We start from the raw sequence: 13,804 nt of genomic DNA on the forward strand, positions 1-13,804 counted from the left end.
GCCCGTGAGTTAAATTTCCCGCTAGGGAATACTCTATAAGAATAGTGTGAGAGCAGCCAAAGACCCCTTTATCTACATCAAATACCCACCACTATGGACTAACTATTGAAGGACTGGTTGTACTTTTTTATACATTTTTCTTGTTCTTTTTTTAGCACCTTTTTGCACTTTTAAGCTTATTTATATTGGTTGTGTTTTAATAGAGTTTATTAGGCAGTATAGTTTATATTTATATGTAATTATATATATATTATCATGCACTTTACACAATCCATTTGATTGATGGAACTATAGTTCACTTATTATATAATATATCACGTTACTGTTTTTGGCGCTACAATTTTTTGCTTTTATATATATATATATATATATATATATACTGTATATATATATTAAAATTGCTGACTTCTCTATAACAGCAAGCAAAACAAGATACTTTATTTAAACTTTTTATTTTTAGTCACATATTCTACTTTTGTTCATATTGGTTCTCACAAACCTCGGGGGGCCACAACTAATACTTTGGTCTGGTAAAAAATATATTAGTGAACTATACAGTACAATCATTTAAACTGGTTACAAAAGAATCTTAAAATAATATTCCATACAGTACCTCTAATAGGTATTTCATACACTGTGATGTCCCGTAGAACACAGACACAGTGCTTTCACTCAAATCACTAAATGTGGCAAACTAACATTTCACTCCATGACATATAATAATTACTCCTAAACTATTTACCATAATCTATCTAAAACAAAAAACAAACCAACAAACAAAAAACAAACCAACAAACAAAAAACATTTGAAAGGATGTCCCCTTTTGCCAATTCTGCGATCTTTCGCAACTGGAAGTGACGCGATGGACCAAACCGGAAGTGATGCGGCACGATCTCGGGAGTGGGGTTGAAAGCGAACTCGAAAGCTGCGCTCCTTTAATTTTTATGTGTCTATGCACATAGTGCTAAATGTGAGTGTAATATTTATTGCTTTATAAATATATATACAGTGAACATGCAATGTTGCACTAAGAGTGTCATCTCTTTTATTGAGAGTCTGTCCTGCTGAAGCCTGGCACTTCATATCAAGAAAGTCTTCCATACTACTTACACACTGCTGGTATTTTATTAAGAAATTGAGAGTCCCCACTTGTGATTTTTGAAGTTGTTTTTCCTGTAGAACATACTACACTATATATTTTCATTTTTTCCACATACGGTGACATCTGCGCTCCCCACGAGTTTCTTTGAGCATATAAACGGCAGGTGCCCAATGATCAGCTAGCAGCGAAGAGCTTAACCGCCCACTGTCACGGTAGACCAGGTTTTACCAACACATTTATACCGGGATTCTGGATTGAGCACAACAAGAAGGGCAAAATACATTGTACTTTATTTATTTTCAGACAAACACACAAAATTCACAATTACACTGGATAAAACACTTACTGGGATGGGGAAACGAAATCAAATGTCCATTGAACGAAACAAAGTCTCTGGACACCCCTGCACTCATGCAAGTAGGTGCGAGCTTTGAGTCGTGTGACAGTCCTTGGCTAGGGGCGCAACTTGTCACCCCTATATCATTGCTGAAGGGAAAGATTTTGTAATGTAATGTGAATCCCCAGCTCAAGCTAATTCTGGTAGAGGGTGTAAACCTTCGTTACGATGTAGGTTAATCCCTCACACTCCAGAACCGTTGATGCTAAATCTTGGACGTTTCTTGGTTGCTCTTAGGTGAATCTCACTAAGACTGGACTGCAGGCATGTTTATAGGGTTTAGCGCCCTATCCCTAACATCCACAGTCAATCTTCCCGTTTGAACAATGTTTCCCACCTATCCCAGACTTGCCAGTAGTTTGCAAAGAGGGCAGAAGTTGCTTCCCTGTTTTCTCCGAGCATGTGCCAACTTGACACCTGAGCTAGTTAACATACCGGTCCCAACCTTCTACCTGACGACAGCAAGTCTGGGGTTTGGCTACCAAGTGTGAAGTGTCCGTACTTCACACCGGTATATGGCACTTACAAATATCCTGGGTACCCTAACACCTCAGGTCTCTGAGGCTTTTCAACTCCGGACTTCTCATAGACACTGGGGCACACCTTAGCAGGGTGCCTTTTGAAGTTCGGAGATGAAAAATCCCTCAGCTCATTCATCTATAACACAGGGGCGTGTTAATAGATTCATTGCCGGGCTGGCAGGAAAAGATTCCTGCCTGTACATTTAAAACTCATTGAAATACATTTTATTGATAAATCTATGTTCTGTGTATGGAACAAACATAAAACTCATGTGTATCTTAATGGTTTCTTTTCCACTAGCTGCACTCCAAAAATTAGAGAGCTAGATCTTTCCTAGCGTGAGCTATCCACTTAATTGAAGGGGCTCTGTGATATGGGTTGCGGTTTGATCTATAATCGGTCTGGGTTACAAGCCGGCATACAATGTATCCGTCCTGGCTTTTGATCAGTAACCGCAGACGGGAGCCACCAATTCAGCTCAAGTGGATAACGAGACAGCAGGATAGTAAGTATCAAGAAGGCACTTCAGCTAAACCGCAGACCACTTATTCAATTGACTTTGTGATTTCAATGTCTGGGGTCTGAAAACTGATACTTATCTTTAACACAGTTACTTATTCACAGTCACACTACTTCAATCAGCACTTGGCACAGTGCCAGCAGCTCCCCCTTGTGCTGCAAATACAGTTAGCACATTTTTCATTCATTCCTTTAACTGCAGCTAGCTGCTAAGCTGCAAATCAGGGAAAATAAAGGTAGTGTAGGGGAAAACATGGTGTTATGTTGGCAATACATTTTAACCCCTTCTGTCCCAACACAGTTTAGGGTTAACCAGCTGGGCATAATACCTTTATTATTGGCCTGGTTAACCCTTCCACCACCACACCCACTCAGTAGTGAGCGGCCAATGGTGGAGTGGAGGCAGAAAGAGCTGCAGGTGCATTTGATTAAGGATGATGTGAGTAACGATTAACTCGTTGTGTGCTGTTAGTTGCACAACACTGGTGCGTGGTTCACTTTGTGCGTAAAGCATCACAGGACGTGGTGCAGGGGTGGGGCCTGGATATGGCAGTGTCCTCTTGTCTGATGACGTGGCACCTGGGAGTAGCTTCCCTGGTCTGATGGAGCTTGTTGCAGTGGTGGGACCTAACGCTGATCCTTACAGGGAGTAGGTTTTGATTTTGCCTTAAAAGGAAAGTGTGCCTATTTGTTTTATTTTGGAAAGTAAACAACTGCAGGTTTAAAGTCTAAAAACATACCTTTCGACTCTTACTGACCCTACCACGAGGCCATACTGCCCCAAAAGTTAGACCCTTTATGCGCTGACACTATGTAACAGGGAACGGCTGTATTACTTATTCTGCGCTGTGTATGCAGCAATGCTAGAAATGAAACATTATTATATGGGACTCATGGCTTTCCATTGTATGACACTACTGATAAAACCGCCGTTATTCGACCTCTTCACGCGTTGTGTATATCGGAATACCGATGTCATGACATGGGATGTCTTCCAAACTTCTCGCGAGTTCCTGTGAGTGTAGCGAGTGTAGAAAATTGCATTTTAGTGTTCTGTTTTTTAAACACATAAAATAGACACATGAAATAGATACAGTAGCACAGTGCTGTACACATTGCAATTCATTCATTTCATTGCAACCAAAGAAACAGAATCCGTGAAATTCAAATAAAGTATCCGCGATAAGCACCGGTGCCTGGGGCGATTGGCCGCGTTCATGCCACGTGGAGTACAGCAGAGCAGGTGAAATTGGCACCGTGATTTGATCGAATAACGGCCACTGTATGAGTATGTAACAGGGAAAGGCTGTATTACTCATTCTGCGCAATGCTAGAAATAAAACATTATTATATGTGACTCATGACTTTCCATTGTATTTTTTAGAAACCCCGCTCTGTGTGCACTGAGAGCTGCCTGCCTGGGTACAGAAAAGCTCAGCAGGAAGGAAGACCCAGATGCTGCTATGACTGTGTTCAATGCACAGAGGGGGAGATCTCCAACAGCACTGGTTAGTAACCCCTAACTCAGTCATATTCTGTTTTGCTGCCCATCACCTGGTTTAGGTCACACTGCTAGAGTTGCTAATCAGAATAGCAAATGTTCTAATTAGAAATGGGCAAAGCAAGTGTGTGTGCGTGCGTGTGTGTGTGTGTGTGTGTGTGTGTGTGTGTGTGTGTGTGTGTGTGTGTGTGTGTGTGTGTGTGTGTCTGAGTGTGTGTGTGTGTATAGATTGTGAATTCAGTCCACGGATTGCTAAAATACGGAATCCAAAAAACACGTTTGCAATGTTAAAAATACAAAAATCTGAGGCGCATGCGTGAAGCCAGAGTAGATGGAAGCTTAGGTTTCTAGCTCTGCTCGCATCGGCACAATAATCTATTAAAAGCGGCAATCAAAGTGACCCCCCACGAATCAGTCCAGTGAATTCAAGTAGGGGAATACCTGGTGATGCCGGCACGGGGAAAAGCAAAGCCGAAAGACCCCTCGGTCACGACTTATTTCAATTAAAAAAAACCTGCAGCAGGAGACAGCCCTGATCCCCCTACAGCAGGGATGGCAGCAGAGGCTGAGGTTGCCAGGCCGGCTGCAAGAGCGGATGACAATGAACCAGTAACTAGAAAAGACTTCAGGGAGCTCTGCGCAGAGATGAAACAGTTCTTCAACAGAGAGCTGTGGAATCTGCGGAGGGACCTCGATGGACTGGGGGAGAGGACCGGGTCCCTAGAGACCAAAATGGACGCTAACACGAGGGCCATCCAACAGACAAACAAAACAGTAGCCCAGTTACAGGATAAGTTCCGTGACCTCTCAGACAAACAAGAGGACACCGAAAATCGGGACAGACGAAATAATGTCCGTATCCGTGGGGTGCCTGAGACAGTAACAGACGCTGAGGAATTTGTTCAGCAGTGGCTGGAGCATATACTGCCTGATAAATCTGCCCAGGACTTGCACCTTGATAGGTGCCATAGAGCCCTCCGTTCAAGACCACAGGCAGGAGCCCCCCCTCGGGATATCATAGTACGCTTTCATTTTTATAAAATAAAAGATGCAGTTTGCCGGATGGCCAGGGAGGCCAGGTCCATGGAGTATGAGGGTGTCAAGCTTCAGATCTTTCAGGATCTATCCCCGGCTACCCTCCTAAGACGACGTAGCCTGGGACCGGTAACTAAAACCCTGCAGGACAGGGGGGTCAGGTACAGATGGCTGTTTCCCTTTGCCCTGCTAGTGGTGAAGAACGGTGTGGCGAATACCCTACGGAGGGCCGAGGACGGCAACAGCTTCCTCAAGAAGCTGGGACTACAGCAAAGCCCCCACAGCCCTGGCCCCTCTCATCCACCTTACCTGGAATCCGAGGCTGATCCGACCCCGTCGATGTCCCGGAACAGAGTGGGAGCCGCGCTGGAGGAAACCCTGTGAAACCACGAGTTCTACACAGCTCCGCCGGTCTGGTAGAGCTCTTAAAGGGACCTGATTCATGTCTCCCTCCCTCGTGTCAAAATGGCCGGCCATGGGTACTCCTGCGATGTCCCCCCCTGGTGGTCTTCTCCGAATACTGCAGCTGGGAGACGCCGGATCCCTTCTTCTCCGACAGGCAGTGAAGATGAGAGCGGGAAAGCAGGATAAAGGCGCGAACAGGAGGAGGGAGGAGCTCCAGACCGGCACACACCGCGACGTCATCATCAAGACTCCCTGGCGCTCGGGCACTTCCACCCATTGAGGAGACTTCCGGGTCAGAGGGTATCGGATGCGGAGGGAGGGACACTGAGCCTGATGGGAGAGGGGGGGAAACGGGACTGGATGCTGAGGCGGGGGTCGGCGGCTGTGAGGGGCTAGCTCCCCTGAGAACCCGGGGCGGGCCTCAGAGTAGGGGGCAGCCCTTCATTGGCGACGCATCAGAAGGGTTTGGAAAATGCTCACCCGTGCCGCTCCCCCCCTCTCGGCCCCCCCCTCCTCTTGCCGCCTCTCCCTTGTTATCTCCTCTTACCCATGGCCTCCTCCCTCCTGCCTTCCCCCCCCCCACCTGTCTGCCCCATCCCCCCCCGCCTTCCCCCCCTTCTCCTTCCTCTCCCCCCCCTCTCCGCTCTCCCCGCCACCCCCCTCCCCCCCCCTTAACCTTCCCCATTTATCCCTTCCCCTCCCACTATCCTCCCCTCCCTCTCCCCTCACCACCCCCCCACATCATTTCCCCTCCTCTGCACCACCCCACCTTTTGCCCCTAACCCCTCCACCCCCCTCCCTCCACCCCTCCCCCCACAGGTTATACTAACAGTATGCAGGGGGAGATGAGCAATACGCCCTAGGCTGAGAGGAGAGCAGTTAAGGGAGAGAAAGAAGTTCCGCCATAGGGGTGCTCCTGCCAAGGCCAGACTGACACATATACATCTTAAAGGGATGTTGCATATAGGAGACATTACAGGCTCAAGAGAGATAGATTATTGTTGGGTTCATGTTTGACCCAGGTTTGTTCGTTCAACCTTAATGACTTTGACTCTACATGATGACTATTGATTAATGCACTTTGTCTACCTTAGGGTCAGGAATCGCTCACGGCGGTCGGCTGGCGGGGTATCGGGGTGCTCGGGGGCACCCTCGATGGGGTCCCATCTCGGTGGACAGCTCCGTGACCGAGACACAGGCCCCCACTCGGCATGAGATCTACGGATGGGGCAAGCGAGGATACGTAAGCCACCAACGCAGAATCCCACAGAGGCATTAACTTCGGGAGTGGGGAGACGTCGGTCTGGGGAGGCCCCCTAGCGCCGGGATGCGCCCGTGGAGCCGAAGCTGAATTACGCTAAGTCTATAGTTATTGTTTTACTTTTTGAAGTTGTAATAAAGAATGTTATGTGATGCCGCAATACACACACAAAGTTCAATGTCGGTGCGAGACACCTTTGGTCTTCGCCGGTGCCTCACAAGGTATCTCATGGAGGTAGTCCATGGGAGCCAACACGCCCTACAGAGGACTTGCCCACAAAGACTGGCACTCCCGTTTGATGGGTGCCAGTCGGCGGTCCGACAAACAGGGCATAAGAGCCGACTCTGGATCAGCCCAGACAAGGCTTTTCCCTTTTTCTTTTTATTTACCCAGTTCTTCCCCCTCTCCTTCCCTCTCTCCTCCCCCCCTTCCCTATCCTTGGGGCTGCGGGCCTACCATCAGAGCAGGGCAAGGCCAACCCAGGGGCACATACCTATCACAGGTCACACTCACGATAATAGGAGGCCCAGATTTGGACCGCCTCAGAACCATAACATCTGTACGCAGATCCCAGACACCAACCTAACTATATGGCGCTGAATTTTATATCTATAAACGTAAAGGGATTTAACAACCCTACGAAAAGAAAAGTCGCCTTTACAGATTTTAAGGCAAAACAGGCCGACATCCTCCTAATACAGGAAACACATTTTAGCCGTAACAGTGTACCCAAATTCCTAGATAGACAATTCACACAATTCTATTGGGCGTCCGCTGCAGAAAAAAAAAGAGAGGTCGGAGTTATCTTCCACAACAGGGTTCCATTCACACTGGACACGATTAGGAGAGACAATGAAGGCAGATACTTAATAGTAGTGGGTTCAATACAAGAACAGCCACTGACAATAGCCTCGGTGTATGCCCCGGGTGAGCAAGGACACAAATTTATCAAGGATTTTTTTCAGAAACTGACGCAGGTAGCCAAAGGTCAGATAATCCTAGCGGGAGACTTCAACCTTACTATGAACCCCAAGCTAGATTGAACGGGAATTGCTAGAAACGGTCGTAAGAAAGTGATTGACACCCTAAAATCAGGTCTCAAGAAAGCCCAGCTAGTAGATATCTGGAGGGAACTTCACCCCACAGAAAAAAACTATACTTTTTACTCCCACCCCCACGACGTCTATAGCAGAATCGACTACTTCTTCATTTCTAGTAGACTGGTTCCCTTGGTCGCCCAGGCTTTGATCCATGATATTTCATGGTCAGACCATGCGCCTATAGAGCTGAGGTGCAACCAAATTCGCCCTGATAGACCCGGTGCAAATTGGAAAATAAATGAGTCACTCCTTAAGATCCCAGCTATATGCGACTCAGTCGGAGAGGAGATAGATAAATTCTTCACGACTAATTATGGTTCGGTGAGCTCCGACCTCACCCTCTAGGAGGCCCATAAGGCAACCATAAGGGGCACTTTAATTGGTATTGCCGCCCGTAGAAAGAGAGAGCGTAGTAACAAGATAGCAGCCCTCCAATCCAAATTAAATTCCCTCACATCAAGACACAAACTGACGCAGGATCCGAGGGTCCTATTGGAGTTAAAGAACATCAAAATCGAACTAAACCTACTATTGGTCTCCCAGGCTGATAAGTCTCTGAGTTGGTCACGGAGGAAATTTTACGAAAAGGCGAACAGGCCGGATACCATGCTAGCGCGCAAACTAAACACTAGACAGCCTAATTATAACATACAGGCGGTGCGTCTGAAGGACGGCTCCTCCACATCCAACCCAAAAAGCATAGTCGAGGAATTTAAATCATTCTACGAAAATTTATATAATGGAGAGAAAGTGGCACATAACTCCAAAACGGCAAGGGCCACGGAAGATTTTATAGCACGTTCCAACCTAACAGGGCTGAGCGAGCAGGACAGGGAGGGGTTGGAGGCTGATTTCACATTAGAAGAACTTACCCAGGTCATCACGGACCTTAAACCCTCAAAGGCCCCGGGGCCAGATGGGTTTTCGGGGCAGTATTATAAGGCGTTCGCAGAGAACCTTGCCCCATGGCTGCTCCGAATGTATAATGCTGTATTAGCAGGAGCCCCGTTCCCGGAGCAGATGCTCCAGGCATCAATCTCAGTTATCTATAAACCTGGGAAAGATCCGCAGGACTGTAAAAGTTATAGACCAATTTCCCTAATTAATACAGATGTTAAAATATACGCCAAACTACTGGCCAATAGATTAAGTCTTATCCTGCCCAGACTCATACATCCAGATCAAGTTGGCTTTATAATGGGTAGACAAGCTGCGGACAACACCCGACGAATCATTGTTCTGCTAGAAATAGCCACTAATCAGAAATTAAGCGTTATGATGTTGAGTCTGGATGCGGAAAAAGCGTTTGACAGGATTGACTGGCCCTACTTAAAACAGACGCTTGGGGCATTCGGCTTTGGGGAAAGGGTAAGTGGGGCGATAATGTCGCTATACTCGGGCCCCACAGCCAAGGTCATACATCAGGGTTTCCCCTCTAATTTATTTCAAATTAAAAGCGACACACGTCAGGGGTGCCCGTTATCACCCCTGTTATTCGCCCTATGTATGGAACCTTTAGCTGCGCAAATCCGTAACAACCCGGATATTTCAGGGATTACGGTGCATTCACAATCACATAAGATTGCCCTGTACGCAGACGATATACTGCTGCTAATCTCCAGGCCTCTAACCTCCCTGCCGAACCTATTTGACCTGTTGGATAAATTTAATAGAATATCAGGATTCAAAATAAATCAAACCAAATCAGAGGCCCTGAATATCAGCCTCCCAAAGGAAACTGAAAAACTACTGAGTCTGAACTTTAATTTCAATTGGCAACCAAAACATATTAAATATCTAGGGATCTACATCACTAAAGATTACAAGGGCGTCTATGATGCTAATTACCCCAAACTAATCAAGACACTAAAAGCAGATTTAAAAAAATGGACGCCCTACAAGATCTCCTGGATAGTAAGGATACATAGTGTCAAGATGAATCTCCTCCCCCGTATCCTATATTTGTTTCAGACTCTACCAGTGCCACTTAGACTGAAGTATATACTCTCACTTCAGTCTGATATCTCCGAATTTATCTGGGGAGGGAAAAAACCTAGAGTAAATAAGACAATTATGAAAAAAAACACCCGGACAGGAGGCCTAGCGGTACCTTGCCTGGTCTCTTACTACAAAGCGGCGCAATTGTGTCAACTCACACAATGGCAGACCAACCCCGATCTGAAAAGATGGGTGGATCTGGAAAAGAGGGCTTGTGCCCCACTAGAGATAGAGAATTTGCTATGGTTACCCAAAACAGCTATTAAATGGGCTGAACGACCGCTCTCATCGGTGGCCAACTCACTGTCGGTATGGGAGACCACAAAATATAAACATACCCTGACCACAAGGCGCTCTATGATGGCCCCCTTGTGGGGCAAACCTAACTTTGCACCGGGACTAGTGGCAAATGCCGCAGGGCCCTGGAAAAAATATGGATATCTTAGGTTAAGAGATCTGGAGGGTATACCGAACAGAGTTAAATCATTCGAACAAATTAGATCTGAAAAAAACATCCCACATTCCGAATTTTTTTGCTACCTCCAGATACGAGCGTTCTTCGCCAAAAACTCCCCCTTCCCACCATTAACCACATTCGAAAAGCTCTGTCTGATGAAAACAGACACACAGGGACTTACATCGCACATCTATAGAGAAGTGATCGGTTCTGGGAGCTCACAGCAACGACAAAAACTGACGTACCAACTTAGATGGGAAACAGATATTGGGGAGGAATTGGAGGAGGACGACTGGACTGCTATAATAGAGGCTACTGCCAAGAGCTCCATATGCACTACTTTGAAGGAGAATGCATATAAAGTATTGATGAGGTGGTACCTCACCCCATTAAAATTATCAAGGTTTGTCACAGGATACTCCCCGCTGTGTCCCAAACAGTGCGGAGAATCGGCGGACCTGTTGCACATGCTGTGGTCTTGCCCTCGGATCTCACACCTGTGGGATGAAATTAGACATTGGATCCAGAGGATTTTTGACCTCACAATTCCCCCTGATCCATGGCTGTTCCTATTGAACAGACCATGGAAGGGTCTTTCAAAATCAGGTAATAAACTAGTTGCACATTTTGCAACAGCAACGAGGTGCGAGATCGCAGCTATGTGGAAACAACCAGAGATCCCAAATATCCCAAAAATTCGGAATCGATTATGGTACATATGCCAGATGGAGAAATTGACGAGTCTGGTCAATAACACTGGCGAAAAATATCTAAAAGTCTGGACGCCTTGGCTGGAACAGACAGACATCCCGGGGGTTGAGGTAGCCACGATATGGCAGTGATTATTCCAAGTGCATTCTCGTACAAAGTAAGCGGAACGGACTACGAGACCTAGTTGAGGACACACCATGTGAACACTTTGCGCGGCCCTAGAAGTCGGCAAACAAACGGTGTATAGTAAATCTACCAGCCACCTATGGGAAAGTGGCAGTGCAGCGTGCCCGCGCCCCCCCCCTCCCCTTCCCTCCTTCCCACCCTACCCTTCCTTAATTTACTTTTTTTTTGTGTTGTTCCCCCAAGTTTAACCTACTGGTTTTAGAGATATCATGTGCAACGCATGAACGCTTGTGGCTCCAGAAGGAGAATGTAGCAGTATCGTACATGACTGTAATACTGTGAATGTTCGTGTTATTTGTATTGCGATGCTATTTATATTGAAAATATTCCAATAAACTTGAAGTTATAAAAAAAAAAAAAAAATACAAAAATCTGCATTTTTGTGACTGATTAATGGATTAATCCGCGGCTAAAAGGAGCTGGCCAATCTTCAGCAGATTGAAATTTGACCGCAAAATTCTGCCATGTCTATTTCTTATCCTTGGTGGGCCGGACACCAGTAGCTCACACGCTACCTTAGACTTATCAACTCAATATAGTTCTTATTGAAATCCTTTGGGCTGACAGACAATTACACCACTCTCTACCATAGCCCCATTTTAAGCGTTTTCTGCGGGACAGATCTTTAGTGATCAGGGGAAAAAAAGAATCAGCCTTTTTTTAAACATCTCCACCAAAATCCGCAGCTGAAGGGAACTGGCTAGTCTGCAGTGTATTCGAATTCCGGTCAATTTTCGCCGATGTCCAGTAACAGCAAGATTGAACGCCATGTTCTGTATCAGGACTTCTGGCAAGAGAGTGCAGCATCATGAATCCTGCTTCATAACCAATTTACTCTGAGAAATCTGTCTCTATATGCCTTAGAATAAAATACCTTAATTGTTAGTGCTGTATTTGCTTTGCTGTTAAAAACCAATTAACATTATTCTTCATCAGACATTTGCACTAAAAGAACTGAACTTTGATGTGTGAGTGTAATGCGTGAGGCTCATAATGCTTAAATTGCTAATGATGGAGTGTCCAATAAATGTGTCCACTTACATTTTTCTGCACCCTTTCATTGATTGTTTTAAGTGACTGTGAATTGTGTATATTTCCAAGATTTACTGTCCCTAAACTTTTACCACATGACAAAGAGTCAACGCACACTGGGGTTTTTCCACGGAAGCAATTACAAATAGCAGATTGCTGCCTGCTGAATTTTGCAGCTTCCATTATTATTTTGTGGCACTGCTACAACTGTTACCGTTTCTAACAATCCAGATTAAAGAGTCACTAAGGATGAAAATGCATTAATATTCAACTTCATTACTTTTGCAAAGCAAAGACAATGGAGGGGTTAAAGAACAACAGCAGCTTTATTGAAGGCAGTGGGTGTGGGTGAAGTAGGTACTTGGCCCTTCATTCACCCCCTCTGACCCCAATAAACATTACAATATGTACTACCCACTAATACACAACCCATCCCCTGTGACCCCACATAAAACCATAATTGAATTATTTATACACATGATTGATACCAGAGTCCAGCAGGTGTCTCCGGGTGGTCCCCGCAGGTGTCTGGGGGCCCCAAAGGGTCCCGGGTGGTTCCTGTGGGTGTACGGGGGTCCTCAGGTGGTCCCCACTGGTTTCTGGGGGCCCCCAGGTGTCACAGGAGACCAGGTTTATTAATACCTTTTTATACGGGGATCATTGATTGAGCGAAACAAGGAGGTAAAATAAATTGTAATTTATTTCACGAAAAGACATACACACAATGTAACACAATTTACAAGGTTAACACACCTACTGGGTGTGATGGTGAAGGGGTACCCAGGCCAGTAAATAAAGGTATTATGCCCGGCAGGGTGCCCCTAAACCATATTGGGGAATTGTGATTGTCAGCTCTTCAACCCAATCATGGCATGTAACTGCATTTGTAATAAAGATGTATGTGTATTTTTACTGTTCCAGGAGTGCCAACCATTGGAGAAGTGCAGGGCGTGAGTTTCAGGGGTGATTTTATGGTAAAATTTGTCAGGGTGTGTTTGGGTATGAGGGGGCCAGTGTTGCGGGTTACCTTGAAACATGTACTCAGGAATCCCCCCAGATTCCAGAAGACATGAGGAACACAGACCACCGGATAAAATCCTCCCTAGAAAGCATAGATGTGTAGAACGCTAGTGCATCAGAAAGACAAGTCCGTAGTGTATTCGTAACATCTGCAGTTGAGAAGCTCCCAATAATCTGTATAACACAATAAAGTTAGCCTAATAGGGTTTAAGGGACTAGTACTTAATGCCACAGGCACCAATAAAGAATTGTACAATAAATGTCCCATGTAGTGAGAATGAAGGGGTGTGGCAACCCACAGGTATAACTCACTTTTGAATTGCAGAATCCAGGGGAGTGTTCTTCAGCAGGTATCAATAGCATGCATTCCACCAGTAACAGGAGCAAGAACAGGAGAAAAAACGACAGTGCACTGCCAAGAAAACCAAGAGGAGGCTCACGGCAGCAAAAGCAAAAATGTATTTATGCCATAAAAATATTGGACAAAGGTCCCCCCTAGCCCCAACAAGTATCCACCTACGCGTTTCGGGCACGAAATGCATAGGTGGATACTTGTT

At 45.8% G+C, this 13,804-nt stretch overlaps 1 protein-coding gene across 1 annotated transcript in view; it reads left to right on the forward strand.

Moving 5' to 3' along the window:
• The window catches only part of LOC142492226 (vomeronasal type-2 receptor 26-like), a 100,630-nt gene that overhangs the window by 43,916 nt on the left and 42,910 nt on the right, over nucleotides 1-13,804 (forward strand). Inside the window, exon 3 of the mRNA XM_075594896.1 lies at nucleotides 3,926-4,049. Within this exon, the coding sequence (XP_075451011.1) occupies nucleotides 3,926-4,049 (124 nt within the window). The remainder of the gene's footprint in view (nucleotides 1-3,925; nucleotides 4,050-13,804) is intronic.

This window comes from Ascaphus truei, chromosome 4, assembly GCF_040206685.1.
Source record: "Ascaphus truei isolate aAscTru1 chromosome 4, aAscTru1.hap1, whole genome shotgun sequence".
Lineage (NCBI taxonomy): Eukaryota > Metazoa > Chordata > Amphibia > Anura > Ascaphidae > Ascaphus > Ascaphus truei.